The sequence below is a fragment of the Xyrauchen texanus genome, chromosome 14 (genome assembly GCF_025860055.1).
Source record: "Xyrauchen texanus isolate HMW12.3.18 chromosome 14, RBS_HiC_50CHRs, whole genome shotgun sequence".
NCBI lineage: Eukaryota > Metazoa > Chordata > Actinopteri > Cypriniformes > Catostomidae > Xyrauchen > Xyrauchen texanus.
Genome location: NC_068289.1, coordinates 499,804 through 519,138, shown reverse-complemented (window position 1 = coordinate 519,138; position 19,335 = coordinate 499,804). Strand labels below are relative to the sequence as shown.

General features: G+C 38.5%; 1 protein-coding gene across 1 annotated transcript in view; it reads right to left on the bottom strand.

Moving 5' to 3' along the window:
* LOC127654656 (potassium voltage-gated channel subfamily H member 3-like) overlaps window positions 1-19,335 on the bottom strand; it is a 147,905-nt gene that overhangs the window by 58,375 nt on the left and 70,195 nt on the right. The window contains 1 exon segment of the mRNA XM_052141908.1: window positions 3,652-3,885. Coding sequence (XP_051997868.1) covers window positions 3,652-3,885 — 234 coding nt within the window.

The following is a 19,335-nucleotide window of genomic DNA, read 5'->3' as shown; positions in this document are numbered from 1 at the left end:
AGAGATGTCTACACCGTAAGTTCACAACGCTCCGCACGGTGTCTGTTTACATGGATATAAACGTGTTCTCTTGACCATGGGTGGGTGAATATACAGATGACATGAACTATATGGCATGCTGTGCTCTTTCTGTGTATCTTGTTCAGTATGGAACGAATCAGACAAGAACACAACTGTCATCTACAAGCCGCTGTTTATCCCAGGCTGGTTTAAAGGCAAATCGTGTTATTTTCAGGGATACCGCTGTGGGAGAGACGAGGATGGCAGCTGTTGAATTATGATGTTAACTTAATCTGTTCTGAGCTGCTTCAGACACGGGTTAAAGAACAAGACAGGCATTTGCTCATATAAATGGGCTTTCTGGAATGAAATGGTATTTGTTTTGCTGTCGAATGAGAGGGAAGGGCATACAATTACTCTTTAAGAGTGCCTAGTTCAATTTGTTTTCAAAATTTAAAACAACTTCATTATTCTTTTTCAGGACAATTGGTTACTCTTATTTATATCTCTCTATTGCTCTTTCTCTCCCTCCTTGTTAATTACTTTATTTCTTGCCTGCAGCTAAACCTGCTTCATCATCAATTCAGTCAATCAGAAATGAATTTCTCAGTGACAGAATTTAAGGGTTTGCCTTGTTTTAGTATCTTCATCCAGAGAGAAACCTGTAGTTATTTTAATGCTTCAACCTTCTCTTTTATTTAACCTCATGCCACATTTAAGATTGCAATTGTTTTAAAGGGGTCATGACATGGGTTTTTTTATTGTATTATTATGTTCCCTTAGGTGCAATTATAGTATTAATATATTTTTTTTTAAGAAAAACTTTTAAAATCTAGTGATTTATGACCTTTTCCCACCCTGTTTCTCATCCTCTGATTCAAACAGTCTGTTTTGGGGGCGTTTTCCATTTAAGACTTCAGTGTTAACGCCCACTGTTATGATTGGCTAACGTCAGTGCCTATGTATCAATTATTGACGCCTCCAGCCAGAACAATATGCAAGTAAACTAAGTAAAAACACTGTGATTATTCATAATGAATGAAATTGCGCTTTAAAAAGTAGTTTAAAGTTTAAAATAGATTACTTACAGTTTACGTCGTCGTTGTTCCCAGAATAGTCGGCACGGACTTATCTTTGAGCAACAGTTTTCTGGCAAAGCCAGCATCATATTGAGATTTGTTCTCAAAACAGTCATCCTTAAAATGTACAGAACAAACGCTTAAGTTAACACTGCCGTGACTGGAACGTCCGCAAAAAATAAACTGCATCCATTTTTCCCTGGCGTCTGGATCTTTCGGCAGCTTATTCAGAGGTTTTGTTTGACCACAGCCAGGAACAGCACATCTGTGTGGCATCGTAATTTTCCTGTGCACAAGTAGTCTCTGTCAGAGCTCGCTGTCCATCGACTGAACACTTGTGAGGCGACGGCGATACTGAAATGAGCGTAGTTGTCTTGCGCTTAAAGCGTAGTTATCTTGTGCTGGAGGCGGTCATATGCAAACGCTGTTACGTCACTTCTAACCGACACGTCACTTCTAACCATGAATCCAGAACCAGCTGTATTTTGAGCTTGATTAAATAAATGATTCGTTTAGAATGGGGAGGACGTCTTAAAATATTAAACTTGCAGGACGTTTTAATGATACAAAGACCTCTTATATACCAAAAGATCAAGGCAAATTTGGTTTCTCATGTCATGACCCCTTTAAGTTTTTAATATTTTTACAAGTACATTTGGCTCTTCTGATATGAGAGCCGGCTCCCAACGTTCACCTACAAGAGCCGACTCACTGGCGAACAACCCATCACTAGCGAACACCCCTGTGGTCACATATAAGATATGCTCGAGGCAACATTTAAATAAATGTCTGAATTAAACACTCTGGACACTTTTGTCCATACCGAGTGCAAATGCGAGAAGGTGTAACTTCTCTGGGTAGTTTGATAGAAAGGCTTTGCAGTGGCGAAATAGGGGCAAGAACTTCCTGTTCAATACAGAATCAGGGAGGGGCTCTCTCAGGTGGAAGCGACCAATGAGACAAATATCTGAGACCGAATGTATAATGATAAAACTAAATCTTGGGTAGGCCTAGTCCACCTTTATCAATCGGCCTATGTAACTTATTAAAATGTAATCCAGGACACTTACCATTCCAAATGAAGGACTTCGCTATGCTATCAAATTGCTTGAAATAAGAGAATTGGAATACAATTCATTTTAATAACATTAACCTATTATTAAGGGTTCAAAATTACCTAAAACTAAATCAGACAAATTTGCTGAGAATAAAATGTCCAAATACTTAATGCCCTGTTTGGGCCACTGGAAGGTGCCCGGCTGAAAATCCGTGACTGGACAGTATGCTGTCAAAGCCAGAGCTTCAGATTTAGACCAATTGACTCCTGAGAATTTAGAAAAGAAATGAATAATTCTGTGGAGGCAAGGCATGAATCTAATGGGGGGTGACAAATAATAAAATATCTTTATAAATATTTATATGCATAAAGGAAAAACGTATGCACAACACCTCCCGATACCACCACTGGAAAATCATCTTCCCTTCTTATTGTGGCTGCTGATGGTTCCAGGGCAAGACAGAACAATAACGGGGAAAGAGGGCAAACCTGCCAACCTGCTCCTATCCAGAGTAAAATAATCTGAAATTAATCCATTTGTTTGTACGCCGCTACCGGGTGTCTATAAAGTAACTTAATCCATCCAATTAAAGTATATCTGAACCCGTATATTTCCAAAAACCAAGATAATCCCATTCTACCATGTACCCTATGTGGCATGGGTGGGGGAGTGTGGGGGTGCGTGGTCTTGTGTCTGTTTGCATGTAAGGGAAAGCAGTAAGGCTCGTCACCTGGGCTGTAATTACTTTCACTTGGTCAAAGGCATGCTTGAGGGACTCGTCACGTGACTGCTCCAGAGGGAAATCCCCCTCAGGGAAGCCCCTGATTACAAGAATTCCCTGGTCTGCATCATCATTCCCTCGGCCCTTGCACCATCTCTCCAGCCATAACGTCGCACCCCCTCCCCTGACGCTCTGGCAAGCATTATCAGGTCTCCCTCTGCCATCACTATAATGAGAGACAGGTGTTAGAGTAATTACAGCCCAGGTGAAGAGCCTTACCGCTTTCCCTCTCCAGACAGACAGACACGTGATCACGAAATTATATAAATTTTATCATTAAAACTATATAAATAATAGTTTTAATGATAAACATGTCTGTAAACTATCTCTCTCTCATTGCACCACCGTCTGTCATCGGCCTTTATCCCTCTCGGAGGCTTGATTAGCCTGATAAGGGACCGGGTGTGTATAATCACCCTGCCACACTCATATACTGAGCTGCTTGCAGTTTTTAGACAACTAAAAAAGACAACTGTCATAAACTCCACCTTAGGCGGTTATAAGCAATATTCACCCAAAATGCATGCACATTTCAAAAATCCACCTGAAGCAGTGCACTATCCAGGTATCTTTAGCATGATATTTTCTGTGTACTATGTTTTGGGACACACTAAATATTGCATTCTATGCAGGACAGTTAGTTTAAGAACTGGGATGCAGCCCTGGTAACTTGATTAATGAAGAAGTCTCTCTCTGCTTTCCTTTCTTTTCTGTCAATTTCAGTGCCTCCTACCTCCTTTTTTGTAGAAGACCAGCTCTGTCTTGAACTCACGCCTTTCGTCCAGTGCACCCTGGATCTGTGCCATCAGCCTATCACTGGTCTCCGGTCCATACAGGAAATGACATGCACAGCTCTTCTGCATCAGTTCCGCCCGGGCATAGCCAGTGAGTTCACAGAAGCCGTCAGAACAGTACACAATGGGGTAGAGAGACTGGACCTGTGCATTCCCCAGCACAAAGTTACTGTCTGTGTAAGAATAACAACAGAAAGAAAGAGATAAAAGTCTTTGTGTAAAAAATGCAACAAAGTTCTTTCAACAATCAATATATTCTGCAATATATGTAGAACGAGTTACTGACTACACCAGCGCTGCTCAACACATGGCCCTCAAGACATTTTTTGTTGACAAAATTTGAAAAATAATGCTGGATGCATTGGATCTACAATCAATGGAAACCAAACCTGCAAATGTGTCCTATTGTTTGCCAGTGATGAAGAAGGTTTTTATGAAGTTCAGCACATGTACAGCTTGATTGGCACTGCAGGTAAAGATTTTACCTCCAACAGAGTATCAAAACACTTAGTAACTTACACGAAAACACATTAAAAATGACCATGGCATTACCATGTTTGGACATGTACCATTCATTACCTGGGAGCACCATGTTAATACAGTGGTATACGAATAAGGTAGTCATATAATGAAACACCATAGTAATCTGAAAGTACTTTGAAGCACCATGTAAATACAGAAAAGTACATAAATATGCTATTTGTATCTCAAAGTACCATGGTATTACCATCTAATACCATCAGATACCACATTGTTATTGCCCAGATTATCTTAAACATAAACAAGAAATTTGGCCTGATTCTGATCAGAAGCTTCCAGTACAGTTGAAGCCAGAAGTTTACATACACTAAGTTAACTGTGCCTTTAAGCAGCTTAAAATAACAGAAAATTGTGTTAAGCTGTCAATTTGCTTCTGATAGTCTAATTGGTTAATTGGAGTCAATTGGAGGTGTACCTGTGTATGTATTTTAAGATCTACCTTCAAACTCAGTGTCTCTTTGCTTGATATCATGGGAAAATCTAAAGAAATCAGGCAAGACCTCAGAAATTTTTTTTGGACCTCCACAAGTCTGGTCCATCCATGGGAGCCATTTCCAAATGCCTGAAGGTGCCACGTTCATCTGTACAAACAATAGTACGCCAGTATAAACACCATGTGACCACACAGCATCATACCGCTCAGGAAGGAAATGCATTCTGTCTCCTAGAGATGAACATACAGAACAACAAAAAAAGACCTTGTGAAGATGCTGGAGGAAACAGGTGGACGAGTATCTATATCCACAGCAAAACCAGTCCTATATGGACATCACCTGAAAGTCTACTCAGGAGGGAAGAAGCCGCTGCTCCAAAACCACCATAAACAAGCCAGACTACAGTTTGCACGTGCACATGAGGACAAAGATCTTACTTTTTATAAAAATGTTGTTTTTGTAAAAATGTCTTATTGTGAGAAGCTTGAGGAAGGCTACCCAAAACATTTGACCTAAGTTAAAGAATTTAAAGGCAACGCTACCAAATACTAACAAAGTGTGTGTAAACTTCTGACCCACTGGGAATATCCTGAGCCGCCTACTGCTCCAACCCCTCTGGTGCCACATTCTGAGTCTCAAATCCCTGATCCTCCAGTGGCTCTGCCCTCTCCACCTCTAGCTATGCCTCCTGAGACTCAAATCCCTGCTCTTTTTGTGGCTCCACCCTCTCTACCTTTGACGCCGCCTCCTGAGTCTCAACTATCTGAACTACCACATGTGGCTCCACCCCCTGGGGCTCCGCTTCCAGCAGCTCCACCCCCAGACCATCTGTCAGTTCTGTACTGGTCTCCTGATCCTCTGCCTGTTGCCATCCTGGAGCCGCTTACAAAACTGCCAAACCCCGCTCCCTTCCTGGAGCCACCTCCTAAACCTCTGGACCCTTCCTTTTTGGTTTTGGGCTTCGGAAGCCGTCCTTTGAGGAGGGGGGTTAAGTTACGCTCTCCCCAGTCTCTGTCTGTCACTCTCTCCACAAACTACCCAGAAGCCCCTCTCCGGACTTCTAACTACACACACATTGTTTTGTGTGTATACCCTCTGTTTCAGTTGTTCTGGGTCAGTTCTTGTCCTTGCTACCCTAATAGTCTGTAGTGTTTTGTTGCTTTATCTTCTGAGTTAATAACCTGCCTCGTGTATCATCTTTATTTTTCTTATTATTAAAAGAATCTGCATCTAGATCTACCTTCTCTCGTCTCGTTGTTACAACAGCAAAATGCTAGAGGGTGAACAAATACTAATGATGTGTCACTGGAACAGGAAATACATCTCTTCTTTTTGAAAGTAATTTAGGTGTGTGTAATGCTGAACACTCTTTGTCTATTGTTGACAGTGTCTTTGACATTTCCTTAGGAAAATTGAATCATGGTATTTGTAGTTCAACCATAATAACAACAAAATGAACCATGGTAACAACATGAATGGTTACTGCAATATTACTATAGTAAAACTATATGAATGCATTATTACTGTAGTAAAACCATGGTTAATAAATAAATAAAGTATAAATAAAACATGATTTCTGACACACCTGACACACACACACACTCTCTCAGACACACACACACACAAACACACACACACTCACACACACAGAGACAGACAGACACACACACTCACACACACACACAGAGAGACAGACACACACTCACACACACACTCTCTCTCTCACACACACAGACACACACACACTCACAGAGACAGACACACACACACACACACTCTCTCTCTCTCACACACACACACACACGTGGCTATCCTTATGACTCTCCATATACATAATGATTTTATACAGTATAAACTATATATTCTGTCCCCTAACCCTCACCAAAAACTTTCTGCATTTTTACATTTACAAAAAAACATTGTTTGGTATGTTTTTTTTTTAAGTGATTTGAATTATGGGGACACTAGAAATGTCCTCATAAACCACATTTATAGTATAACACCATGTAATTACAAGTTTGTAACCTAAAAAATGTTCTCGCAAACCATCCAAAAAGCATAAATGTAGCAAAACCAATGTGTTTTCAAGTAAAATTGTATTAGTGTGGATGTGGCCTTGATTAATATACAATAAAAGAGTTGGGGTGATGGAGGTATAACAGACACTTATATATCCTGCTGTTGAACAAGCTCTGGATGAATCTCAATATACAATTATACAGTATGTGGTAAATCTGAATATATTGTTAAAAATGTTATTATGTACGTATAAATCCTGAATATACAGTATTATGTACAGTAGCCCCAAAAGTATTTAGAGACTTAAATGTATAAATGTCAAAAATTCACTCCAAGTGGCACCTGCAAACAAAACTTAACAAACAGAACTTAGACAAACTTTTTTGGTGAAATGTTTTACTTGAAAAGTCTTTCTATAAAATAAATGGCACTTGCTTTGATATTTGGCAATCCAATTTAATTCCTGTGTTAATACTTTCTTAAGTGTGACTTGTGTTTAAATACTTTTCAGGGCCATTGTATAGATATAAATCTGAATCATTATGCCTCAATATGTTTAAAATTATGCTAATGGGTATATATCTATTTATTTGGATTTTACACAACTATTTCCTGTTTGGTTTCCCAGGTATATGAATATATCATTTTCTATATACAGTATTATCATGGATGTATGAGAGATAAAGACAGTTTTAGTAGATCATCTTTGTGACTTTATTAGACTTGTAGAAGCTGCCATGTTACTCTGATTCTAAACAGCAGAAAATGGCACGCAGGGCTAAAATGAAACTATTCAGATCATAAAGTGTCAATGATGTTAGAAAAACAAGCTCTGACTGTAAAGCCCTGCGTTATTCCACACATTTCTATTACAAAACCATCGCAAGCGGAAACATGCCTTCAGACTGCACGTGTTCTGGTGCATGTCACTTCATCATCGAGAGACAGAGAGAGAGAGAGAGAGAGTATAAAGATGAGACAGACGAAAAGAATGGAACATTCTCTCCTTTATTCATTATCACTCATTAAATCATCCCTCATGGCTACAGCGTCTAAATCATATTCTGGAATATTTACTGCTTCATGCCAAGGTGCAAATATTGATCCATCTACTGGTGGGTGCCACCCTCCCCTCTCTCTCTGAGGTCTTATTAATATTTTATAGGGTTGTGAACGGCAACACATTTATTTATGTACCTGCTTCTCATATGTTTCCTCTGCATGTTTTCTAAAGACGTCGTGTGTTTTCGCAGCAGTGCTTAGTAATGAATTAAGCGAATCCCACTAACAGCCAGTTCTGTATAGGCCATAATAGATGCACCCAGTGTTGCTATATTGGAACATGACCAACATAAAAGTGTGATTATTGCAGGGCCTATGAAACAGAGGAACACGCACATACTTGTGATTTGCAAATCTTTCAGAATGTACCTGAATGGAGAGATTTATAACACAAAAGATGCAAAAGTAAATGCTCAAATGTTTTTACAAGACAATCTGAAAATAGTGTTACATTTTATTGGCAAATTCATTTCAAATGTAATCATTGCCAGGAGATGATGTCACCATGGTAGTGTATTCAGACTTGACTTGACTGCATTTATCTGACAGTCTCACACTCTCTCTCTCTCTCTCTCTCTCTCTCTCTCTCTCTCTCTCTCTCTCGCTGTCGCTGCTCTCTCTCTCTCTCTCTCTCTCTCGCTCACTCTATCGCTCGCTCTCGCTCTCACACTCTTTCTGACACATTAATCAATTTTAAGACATAGAAAAGGGCTATAATTAATATTTTTACACCACTTCTGATTCGGTTCACTAGTGAATGTCTGTCTCAGTCTGACTTTTTCTGCTTTCTGTTGACACGGCGCCACTAATCTGAACTATGAACTGCACGTAATGTTACATCAATTACCCAATGCTTAAAATGCTGCACACTCATGGTTGCTAAGTTCCCATGTGTGCACTTTTATGGCTATTGCCAAAGTGTATTATTTAATTAGTTTGCTTTCTAAATTTTAAACATTTTGTATTGTTGATAATTTTCAAGGCTCTTCACACACTTGCTCCTCAGTACGTCAGTGAGTTGCTTCGCCCTTATATTACCACTTGCACTCTACAGTCTACTGGTGCAAAGAAAGTTCTATAGACAGGCGCTATATAAAATAAACCTATTATTATTTTTATAAATATTATTATTATAACAGTTACATAATGTATAATAGTTTACTTTTTATGCTTTAGACAGTTCAATCAATGTTTCTCATGCAAGAGTAGAGAAAAGAACAATCACAAATGAGATCTCTATAATGTTTCTGTTGGATTCAGGGGGATAATAGGGGATTCAGCACATGCTTCTCAGAAATTGTCTCTGTCACTGATGTAAGTTTGGTTCCCTGAAAGGAGGGAATGAGACTCTGCATCGGTTGGAGCTCCTCCTAGGGGCTGTGACCTTAAAACCCTATATCATCATGCCAATTTGATTGGCTGGTGATGCTTGATGCTCAGACTATATATGCATCATCCCTGGCATACTGTATAAGCTAGAGTCCAGTGCCACACCATCATAATGTTCTGACTGAAGGGAGGAGAACGCATCTCTCAGTACCTTAAAAGTGAAAAACCAGTAATGCGGCAAAATGGTCTGCACTTATATAGCGCCTTTTTTAACCTTAGCGGATACCAAAGTGCTTTAAACTGTGTCCCATTCACCCATTCACACACACATTCATACACCAATGATGGCAGAGCTGCATGTAAGGTGCCAGTCTGCCATTGGGAGCAACTTGGGGTTCAGTGTCTTGCCCAAGGACACTTCGGCATGTGGAGTCATGTGGGCCGGGAATCGAACCGCCAACCCTGAGATTAGTGGCCGACCCGCTCTACCAACTGAGCCACAGCCACCCAGTAGTGCGGCAAAGCTACGCAGCAGCTCGTTCCCTCCTTTCAGGTAACCAGGGTTACATAAGTAACTGAGGGATTCCATTTCAAGACGGTAACTTCAACGCTGTGTCAGTAGCTAACGCTGTGGGAGCCATATGCCATAATGGCGTGCTATAACCACCCCTTCATATTGAAAAATAGGAAGGAATGTCTATGTCTAGACTATGGTACTATATTTGTTGACCAGAAGTCACTCAGCTTAAAATAATAGTTGAATATTTCTTTACTTTTATCTGTGTCTCAGATTCCCCTAAATTGTAAATATGCTGTAAACTGTTTTATTATTTATAGATTTAACTTTGCTTTTTGCTGTTAATAAATAAGAGCCTACACTATCTACTGTACCTAAACACAAGGTATGAAAGCTAGCTTTTATGCTAATGCTATTGTCCTGTTGTTTGTAAACAAAGTTCAGAATGCTAGCGTTGTCAGTTCAAGATTCAATTTATTGTCATTCAGCATATGTAAAGGTGTACGAGAGATAACAATATTTTACTAAATGGCCATGATGGCAACAGAATAACTCTTACAAATGCGAGAAACAGCCTGGTAAACATTAGCATGCAATTAGCACTTAGAGAGAGGAAAGGGCATAATGATAGTGGTCGAGGTTTCAGTGATGTCAACATTTGAATGGCGATATAATGTCTAGATTGCATTTACTTTACACTGATTTCCAATCACAATGCATCCCATAATACCTTGGGATCAGGGCAAGCATTTAGAGTTCTTAGAGTCAAGAGGTCTATATGCTCACAATGAATGCAATCAGTCTCAACAAGCACGAAGGTGTTTTAAGGAAATGTACACAGGGAGTGCCACTTTCTAACCAGGGGCACATTTAGAACAGCAAAGTGTTGGTTTATGGTTCGAGAGCACGAGAGACGTTTACGCAATCCTGAAAGATGGTGTGGCTCTGGGCTCCAGCTTATTTGTCCATAATGACGCTTGCATATGTCGAAGGGTCAAGCATCACCAGCCAATGAAATTGGAGTGATGACAGTTTTAAGGTCACCGCCCTTGGAAGGAGCTCCCACGGCGTCAGCTACTGACGCAGAGTCAAAGTTACTGACTTGTAAGGGAACCTGAAGATATCTCACGAATTTTAGAAGAGACCTCAACAATCTCTCAAAGTGTGCTTCGATTTGCTAAGATACCAACATCTGCAAACAAAAGTCAGAAATTTAAATATTATTTAAAAAATTGTTCCAAAACCTAAGCAATCCAAATTTATTTGAGTTTTCACTGAATAATGAGTGAGCTATTGATCTCAAACAACTCTCCTATAAAGGGTATTTAGGCCAACAAATATGACATGTAAAAATTGTGTGTGCGCGCGCGTGTGAGTGTGTGTGTGTGTGTGTGTGTGTGTGTGTGTGTGTGTGTGTGTGTGTGTGTGTGTGTGTGTGATAAAGCCTTCTGTAGAGTACGAATTTCACCAATGAGGTAAGAAATGTATCGTGGGTTTTTTGTTATCTTGACAGAATTGATGATCTTTATGTTCTTACCACATCTGTATTTCAGGTGCGGCCTGAGAGTGCTAGCTGCTGTTTTTTAATGCCTGTTTGATACGTCTGTCTCTGACGGCTGTGGCCGCTGCTGTCTTTAACCACTGATTCTTCTCTGTGGATCCGTTTGATATATCTGTGAAGTTGAATATTTTTGTCCTTTTTAAGTTTATAAATGAAACCAATAGGTCTGTATTCTGATTCAGTGTGGTGAAGCGGTTTGAAAGATTGTTTTTCCACAGTCATGTTACATGTTAATGTCTGACCTGCGGTGATACTGAGGCTTAACAGAGAGGAGTTTATTTGGGATTGCTTTTCTTTTGGGTTGTCATTGGGTTGTCATTGGGTTGTCAGTGTTTCTGCACTGATTTGATGTGTGATTAGTCCTTTCTGTTAATGTTTGCTTTATTATAGTGTCTTCTTCACTGTGGACATTTAATTGGTAAACTGTCAAATGGTAAATTTTTAGAAAGCTTTTAGTGGAATACATTTAATTGTGAAATAAATTGGTATTGTTTGGAAGTCACTTCTCTGCCTTTTAATCCAATCCGAACCAGCAGGGTCCTTCATATTATTGTAACAGCATTTGGTTTAAAACATTTGGGGTTATTCTCACTTTATTTTCCAGGGTGGTAAAATGGCGTAGCCGGCTTTCTTTATACCTTTAGCCAAAGGTTACATATGGAAGAATGGACTAAATATTTGACCTGTCTTTCTCTCTGACAGGCGCTTGACTTGGTTATGGCTTTTCCCTTTTATAGATCGTATTAATTTTACAAAATACATTTTATTCCCCCTGAAGTTTGGTTGAAAAGCCATACTTTGTCAACAAGACTCGAAATATAGCCAACTTTGAAATCCATCTGGTAGTCTGTACTTTGCATTTTGCCTGGGGTTTGTGCTTGGGCATGAAGCAACTTTTTCAAGAATGTTCCTTCAAGTAATGTCAGGATTATAAATTTCCACTTGTGAATAGAAAAGTAGACTAGGGAATCCCAGACCCGAACATGATGAAAGCTGCACTGATCACTATGACAGGTTGCATGTACTGAAGAGCATCCAACTGAGCTGCCTCTGCATGTCATGAGTTCATTATATATGAGTAAATATATTAAAGTTGTATAATATTGATAATGTGCGTAATGAAAAGAGAACTCTCATGGAAATCATCATGTACCTTCAAGGTAAGACCTATAATGTACCAAATCCTACTTTTCCCCTTTTTTACTCGTCAAACTGAAGACGCTGGGATATTAAAGCTGAAGTGTCATTTCTGCGACACACGGCATTGCAAAAATAAACTTTGTTTTCAAACAGATTTCCAAATTGTCCTGCCCCATGCTATTGGTTGAGCCAGTGTTGCAGTGTTGGGCTGGTGTTGGGCCCGAGAGGCCGCTCAAACAAGCATATAAATGGTAGAATCTCAGGGCTGTAAACTAGAAGGTTGCTGGTTCAATGTCATCAAGGTGCAAGAAATTATCTATTAACTATCTATTAAATCCAGCCTCAACTTAAACATTACCTGCATGAATCGCAGGTTCTCTAACAGAGCCATGTAGCGGTCAATGCTTCTTTAATAACATCTAATATGAAATCATTTTCATCATTGTTAAAAAGAGACAAACACAAATAAACACCAATGAAGAGATGAACTAGAATAATTAAGCAGTAAAAAGAACAGGTCTCTGGTAAAATGAGAGATGTTTGATTGATTGTGACATCACAAAGTTCTGCTCTGTAGATCCATATAATGCAACTGAATGGTGACCAGACCTTTAAAGCTATGCAATCACTTTGGATTATAAATCTTCACTTTCACTTTCAGAATGTTAAAGTGGAGATTTATATTAAAAAGGACATATATATTTATCTGTTTCACACCCGCACCAATTATATAATTTCTAAGGATATGGATTTCACCACTGGAGTCTGATGGATTACTTCTATGCTGCCTTTATGTGAAATCAAGGTCTTCAAAGGTCTGGTCACCATTCACTTTCATTGTATGGACCTACAGAGCTGAGATATTCTTCTAAAACTCTGAATTTATGTTCTGCAGAAGAAAGAAAGTCACACATCTGTGATGGCATGAGTGCGAGTGAATGATGAGAGAATTGTCATTTTTGGGTGTACTGTCCCTTTAATTAGATCACTTGCAAAGCATTTTTTAACATAGAATAAATGTTAAAAAACATTTATTCTAAATGACTGTTCATACTGAAATCACATTGAAAAAACCTGTTACAGAACGTATCCCTTTTATTTCAACATATGGAAGTGCCAAGATCAGAATGAAAAATGTCAGACTCAGATTTTTGCTGTTCACACAGTCATTTAAAAAAAGATCTGTGTCACAAGTGAGGGAGGAAATGAGATTTCACATTCAGCTGCTGTGTGAATGCAGCCTAAGGGTCTGGTCCTAATTAAAGCAGTATTATCAATGTTGTTTTCTTCAATTCTGCTGCTTAATATATATGGTGCTCTAGATGGTGTGGTGGCCTCAAGAATGATGTCTCACCACCGGAATCCTAAGATCTACAGACTTCCAAAGCTTAGGCTGAGTTAGACATGCATTTGGGGTTTTTCCATGAAGGCTACAGGGTCATTCCAGAGAAACCTACACAGAGAGGACCATACAGATGTCTTCGAAGGACACACATGTTAGGTTTAGACCTGTCACATTGTCCTCAAACTTTTCTGCCAGTGTAATGTACAGGTTTCTCTTTAATTACCCGGCATGTGCCTATGGGTATATACAGTAGGGAATTGGCAGTTGTCAACTGAAAGAAAGGGACAATACACATTTAGAGAAGAGTATTGCTGTTAACACATTGTTATCATTGTTATCACTACCGCTGGTGGAATATAGAGCAAGTGTAAACTGTGAAGGAGAAATGTTTCAAATTGCCCTCTGACTTCCTGATGGATGTTTTTGACATCTGTGCTGGTCTGTCTAGGAAGATCTTCCAAGTGGGAAAGTGCAGATCCTAAACAGACCTCCTTATTCAGACAGGAACAAGCAGGAACAGCTGGCACTCAGATCAGCACTACTCATGTGCTGCTACAGTGTACAGGTGTGACTGAGATCTGCTAGATCTTTTACACCTGCTATTGATGGGGGCATTTCATGAAGACATGTCCAGGTCATATTTAACTGTAAAATCTAATGAAAAAGACACAATATTATTTAAATGATTATTAAGTCATATTATTATTATTAGTATTAATAATAGTAGTATTAAACATAAATAAAGATCAACAAATACAACCATGATATGTAACTACTTTACAGTTTACAGTAGATTTAGCATAATTGTATATATGTGAATCTTTTTTAAAAGAAGACAATTGTGCTTAATTGTCATGAAAATAATTTCACAACACAATAAAATATTGATGCTATTAAAAAAAAAGTGTTTGACACATTTGTTCCATACTAGTCACTGTAAGCAGTACTGTAGTATTACAATCTGAACAAAGCCCTAATCCTCGTCACCATATAGTGAACAGCAGTTAGTGCACTATATCTCAGCAGTAAGTGAACGAAATGAGTGAATTTGGACGAGAGTGTCGGAGCTCTGGGGCTGATGCAGAATAATATTTTAATACAATAAATCTTCATTCTGTTTGTCATTTTTAATATATACTGTGTGTTATTATAAAGAGTAAACACATTTGATCAAATAAAGAGTACATTTTAAAATGTATCTGTATGTTTTGTCTCTCTATATGTTATTATGTTATTTTAATCCAGTTAGAGAGCGGCGGTACTGCTGTACAGAACTAACAATATAAATACTTACGACACTGAAAACTGTAACTACACTGAAATAAGAATCCACACAGGACTTTAAAAGCTGTGAAATAGTGAAAGAAGGCATTAATAAAACATGATCTTGCTTTGGTTTATATTTCAGCATTATATATAACGTCCTTGTGGGACATTTTCATGTTTTCACTGTAATAATTACTAGAAATGTTTCCAAACATCTCTTCTTATTGACAAATTCATCCAGATCTGACAAGAGCCCTTAAAGGGAGAGTTCACCCAAAAATTATAATTCTCATTATTTACTCACCCTCATGCAACCCCAGATGTGTGTGACTTGCTTTCATCTGCTGAACTCAAATGAAGATTTGAAGAATTTCTGTAGGTCCATACAATGCAAGTGAATGGGTGGCAACATTTTAAAGCTAAACAAACAAACACAAGTCAGCATAAAAATAATCCATAAGACTCCAGTGGTTAAATCAATATCTTCAGAAGCGATGTGAAAGGTGTGGATGAGAAACGGATCACTTTCAATTTCCTCTCTGCGTATCGCCCCCTGTTGTCTAGCATAAAATGACAAATATTGATCTGTTTCTCACCCACACCTCTCATATCACTTCTGAAGACATGGATGAACCCACTTGAGTCTTATGGATTACTTTTATACTGTCTTTATGTGCTTTTTGGAGCATAACATTTTTGGCCTACAGAGCTGAAATATTCTTTTAAAAACCTGAATTTGTGTTCTGCAGAAGAAAGGAAGTCACACACATCTGGGATGGCATGAGGGCGAGTAAATGATGAGAGAATTTTCATTTGTGGGTGAACTGTCTCTTTAAAGTGATAGCTCAGCCAATATTTAATATTCTGTCATCATTTCTCCACCCTCATGTTGTTCCAACCCATTGTGACACTTTGTATTATGTGGAACACAATATATGTTTGACAGAATGTTAGAGACTGACAGTCTCAGTCACCATTAACTTTCAATATATATATAAAACATTCACTGAAAGTAAATGAGTATTATATAATGGATTATTGGGCAGTAAATATCTATTATGTCATTTGTGAAAGTATCGAGTTACTCACTACTTGAGTAGTCTTGTAATTGGATACTTTTTTACTCAATTAATCCTTTATGTTAGTACTTTTACTTCTACTTGAGTAATTATGTTTTTGAAGTAATTGTACTTTTACTTGAGTAGTTTTTGGTTACTCTACCCACCTCTGCAGATAACCGTTACTCAGAAACTCAGATGAGGCTTAATGAACTGCAGTTGGACAGACATTCCTCTGACGTTTACTGCTTCTGTTGAATCAGACAAGTCTTAATTTGCTCAAATAGCTTTCCAATATGCTACTTATGATTGCTAAAACACATACTGGATATGCACACTCATACACTTTGTTTGAGCTACTGCAAGCAATTAAAGCAGACCTCCTTAAAATAACAATTGTGTTCATATGCTTAAAAATGCATTGGAATTGCATTTATGTGTTCTTTCTTTTTCCAGGGTTTACAAAACATGATGCATTTTTTAATTATAATTTGTTTTCAAATGTTCTCTTTATTTAGCCACAGTAAATTTGCATTGAGTATTTACAGCAGTCATTTTTTTCAGCCTACATAAAACCACAACGGGTTCTACCGATCTCTAGCTGGAGGTCAGGACATATATATATTTACCTAACCCCACTATTTATCCGTAGTTAATTATCACAGTGTGTGTGTGTGTGTGTGTGTGTGTGTGTGTGTGTGTGTGTGTGTGTGTGTGTGTGTGTGTGTGTGTGTGTGTGTGTGTTTACCATGGCCTGCTGAAAAGGTCCATACTCAGTGTGATTTGTAAGATTTGAAGTTAATGCTTCTATCTGAAGCTAAATGTATCATAACATAATTCTACACATCTCAGTTTGTTGATACAATAGGTGCTATAGTGGGCAAACTAAATTAAGACATTTTGTATTGTACATACATTTGATTTCTTTAAAAACACAGCACATTTGAGAGAACATTCAAATACTAACAAAACCACAAAATAAATATTGAGATGTTTCTGCAATTTGTTCTTAACCCATAATTCCATTGTGTTGTGCCCTCCTGGGCCACCGCCGTTTGTGCCTCAAGGTCGGAGATCGGCTCCGTCTGAGAATCAAACTGTGTGAAGATGATGAGTTTAAATGCAGGTTAAATAATGCAGAATATGAAATCTGTGTTGTGGTGCAAATTGAGATGATTTGTGCAGAGTAGGTGACACAACCCTCATGTGCACTCAGTAAGGAAATTCAGTAAGAATGGAGCGCGCCCGCTGATAACACTGTTTATTCACACACGTTGCGTAAACAGGTAACAGCCCCCAAAAATGAATGCTCAATGTAATTTGTGCCATTGCACATCTTGCATGACTCCTCTAAGTGCTCCAGTGTTACTACAGCAACTGTGGCACACTTTACTGGGACTGTACAGTAATGCTCCAGACACCTGAATCAGCTTATTAAAATCCTCAAAGTGCACTTGACTACACAACACATCTGGATATCTGCCCAGTTAAAGCCTTATTCTCCATCTTTTTAATCATCATTTGATATGTAACGGCTGTCAAGTTCAAATGTACTCAAACATGTCCCTTAAATAAAATGTAGTTTACCGTCTGTTTTCCACATTACTGTTACTGTGCAAGTCTATAATCTTTTTAAACAAGCCGTATTGGGATATAAGGGAGATGTGTGTGTGCTGAAAAGAATGACATTAGCTACGTTTCCATCCAATTTGCTAATTAAATTTATGAGAAAATCACAATATCACATTTTTTTGTTTTGTTTAGTTTTTTGGGGGTTTCAATCGTGTGTGTTCAAGAGAACAAAATCATCACTTCCGGGGAAGATGTTGCCACTGTGACTCTTTTATTTAATTGAATAAATGACTTGTGGTTTAGAGTGCACAGATGACGTCTTGCGTTCAGTGATAGATGATGTCTGGGAGCGACACGCGTCAGAGAGTTCTGGAAGGTTGTGCTAACAGTAGCCAGCCAATCATTTTAATGGCAAGTGTAATGGATCACTTATGTGTGTGTGCGTTCCTCCATCTTTAAGACTTCACTGTGCGGATCTATACGATATATTTATTTATGTGTCTGATGGACCAAAAGTGTCAATAAACCTGTTTTTTGGCATAGTTGAAGTTTGCATTGACTTATTTGCTCTGCAATCACTTTCAGAATGACCAGAGCAACATTTAAGATGTATACGATGATATCGGTCCGCTGGTTAGTCCAGTTATGAGCGATTTGTTCAGTCACATGACTTGACGTGTATTCCTATATACATTCTATAGGAGTTTATTCAGTAAATGTGTTTCCGTCAATCAAATGTATGTGTTTTTATTTGCATTTGAATTTGAGTCTTTCCATTAAGCATTTTTTATTATATGTACATGATAAGAATCGTGATGTTCTTATGTAGGTTTATGTGTTTGTCTATATGTTTCTACTGAATTAAGTACTAAATTAATAAAATTAAAACACAGGTTTTTGTGGTGCAACTGTTTACTGAATTCATCCCTTTTGTGTTTGTTTATATCGTTCTAATATCGAAGCACTGAGCGGCCATAACAACTGAAAACTGAAGGGAACATAGGGACGCCGCCAACTTGTTGTTTTTCCACCTCTGTTGTCCCATTCTAAAAACAGAGCGTGGAAAAACGTTGAATGCAGACAGCAGGCCATTTATTAGTGCTGCACCACAGCGAGTTGCGTGGCACTTTGGCAACATAATTACCAGCTGAATGCCCAGGTTTCTCTCTCTCTTTCTCTCTCTCTCTCTCCCTCTCTCATTTCTTCTCTTTCTTTCTAAAACACAAAGCTCTGTCACTAGCCCCAAGAGCCCTGGGAGAACTATGGGGACAGCCCCCACAAACTGATGATTATAGCCAAGAGAGTGAGAGAGAGAGAGAGGTGCACTGAACAGCAGACACACACAGAGAGAGAGAGAGAGAGAGAGAGAGAGACAGAGAGTCTGTGAGTGAATGTGAGAAGAGAATAAAATCATGGTGTTAAAGGATGAGCTGTGTAAGTATGGGTTGTGAGAGAAAGAACAGAACATTAATCATCAGACTGACTAATATTTTAATACAAATGAGCCCAATTCTGTGATCCTTAAAGGAACAGCACAGACAACATGTTCTAATATTCATAAGAAATGAGTTCTGTGACAGACATTATTGAACGTTATAAAGATTAGATACCAAATCCCTCTTCAATATTTAGCTCAAATATTATCTGACAAACGCTGGAACACAGCAGCATAATAGGATGAACTGCTAAGATAACAAGAAACTCATCAATATCATCTGGCAAAAAGCGCAACTGTAACACATCAGGCCATATTGATTTGTTTCCATCCTCTGTTCTCTTG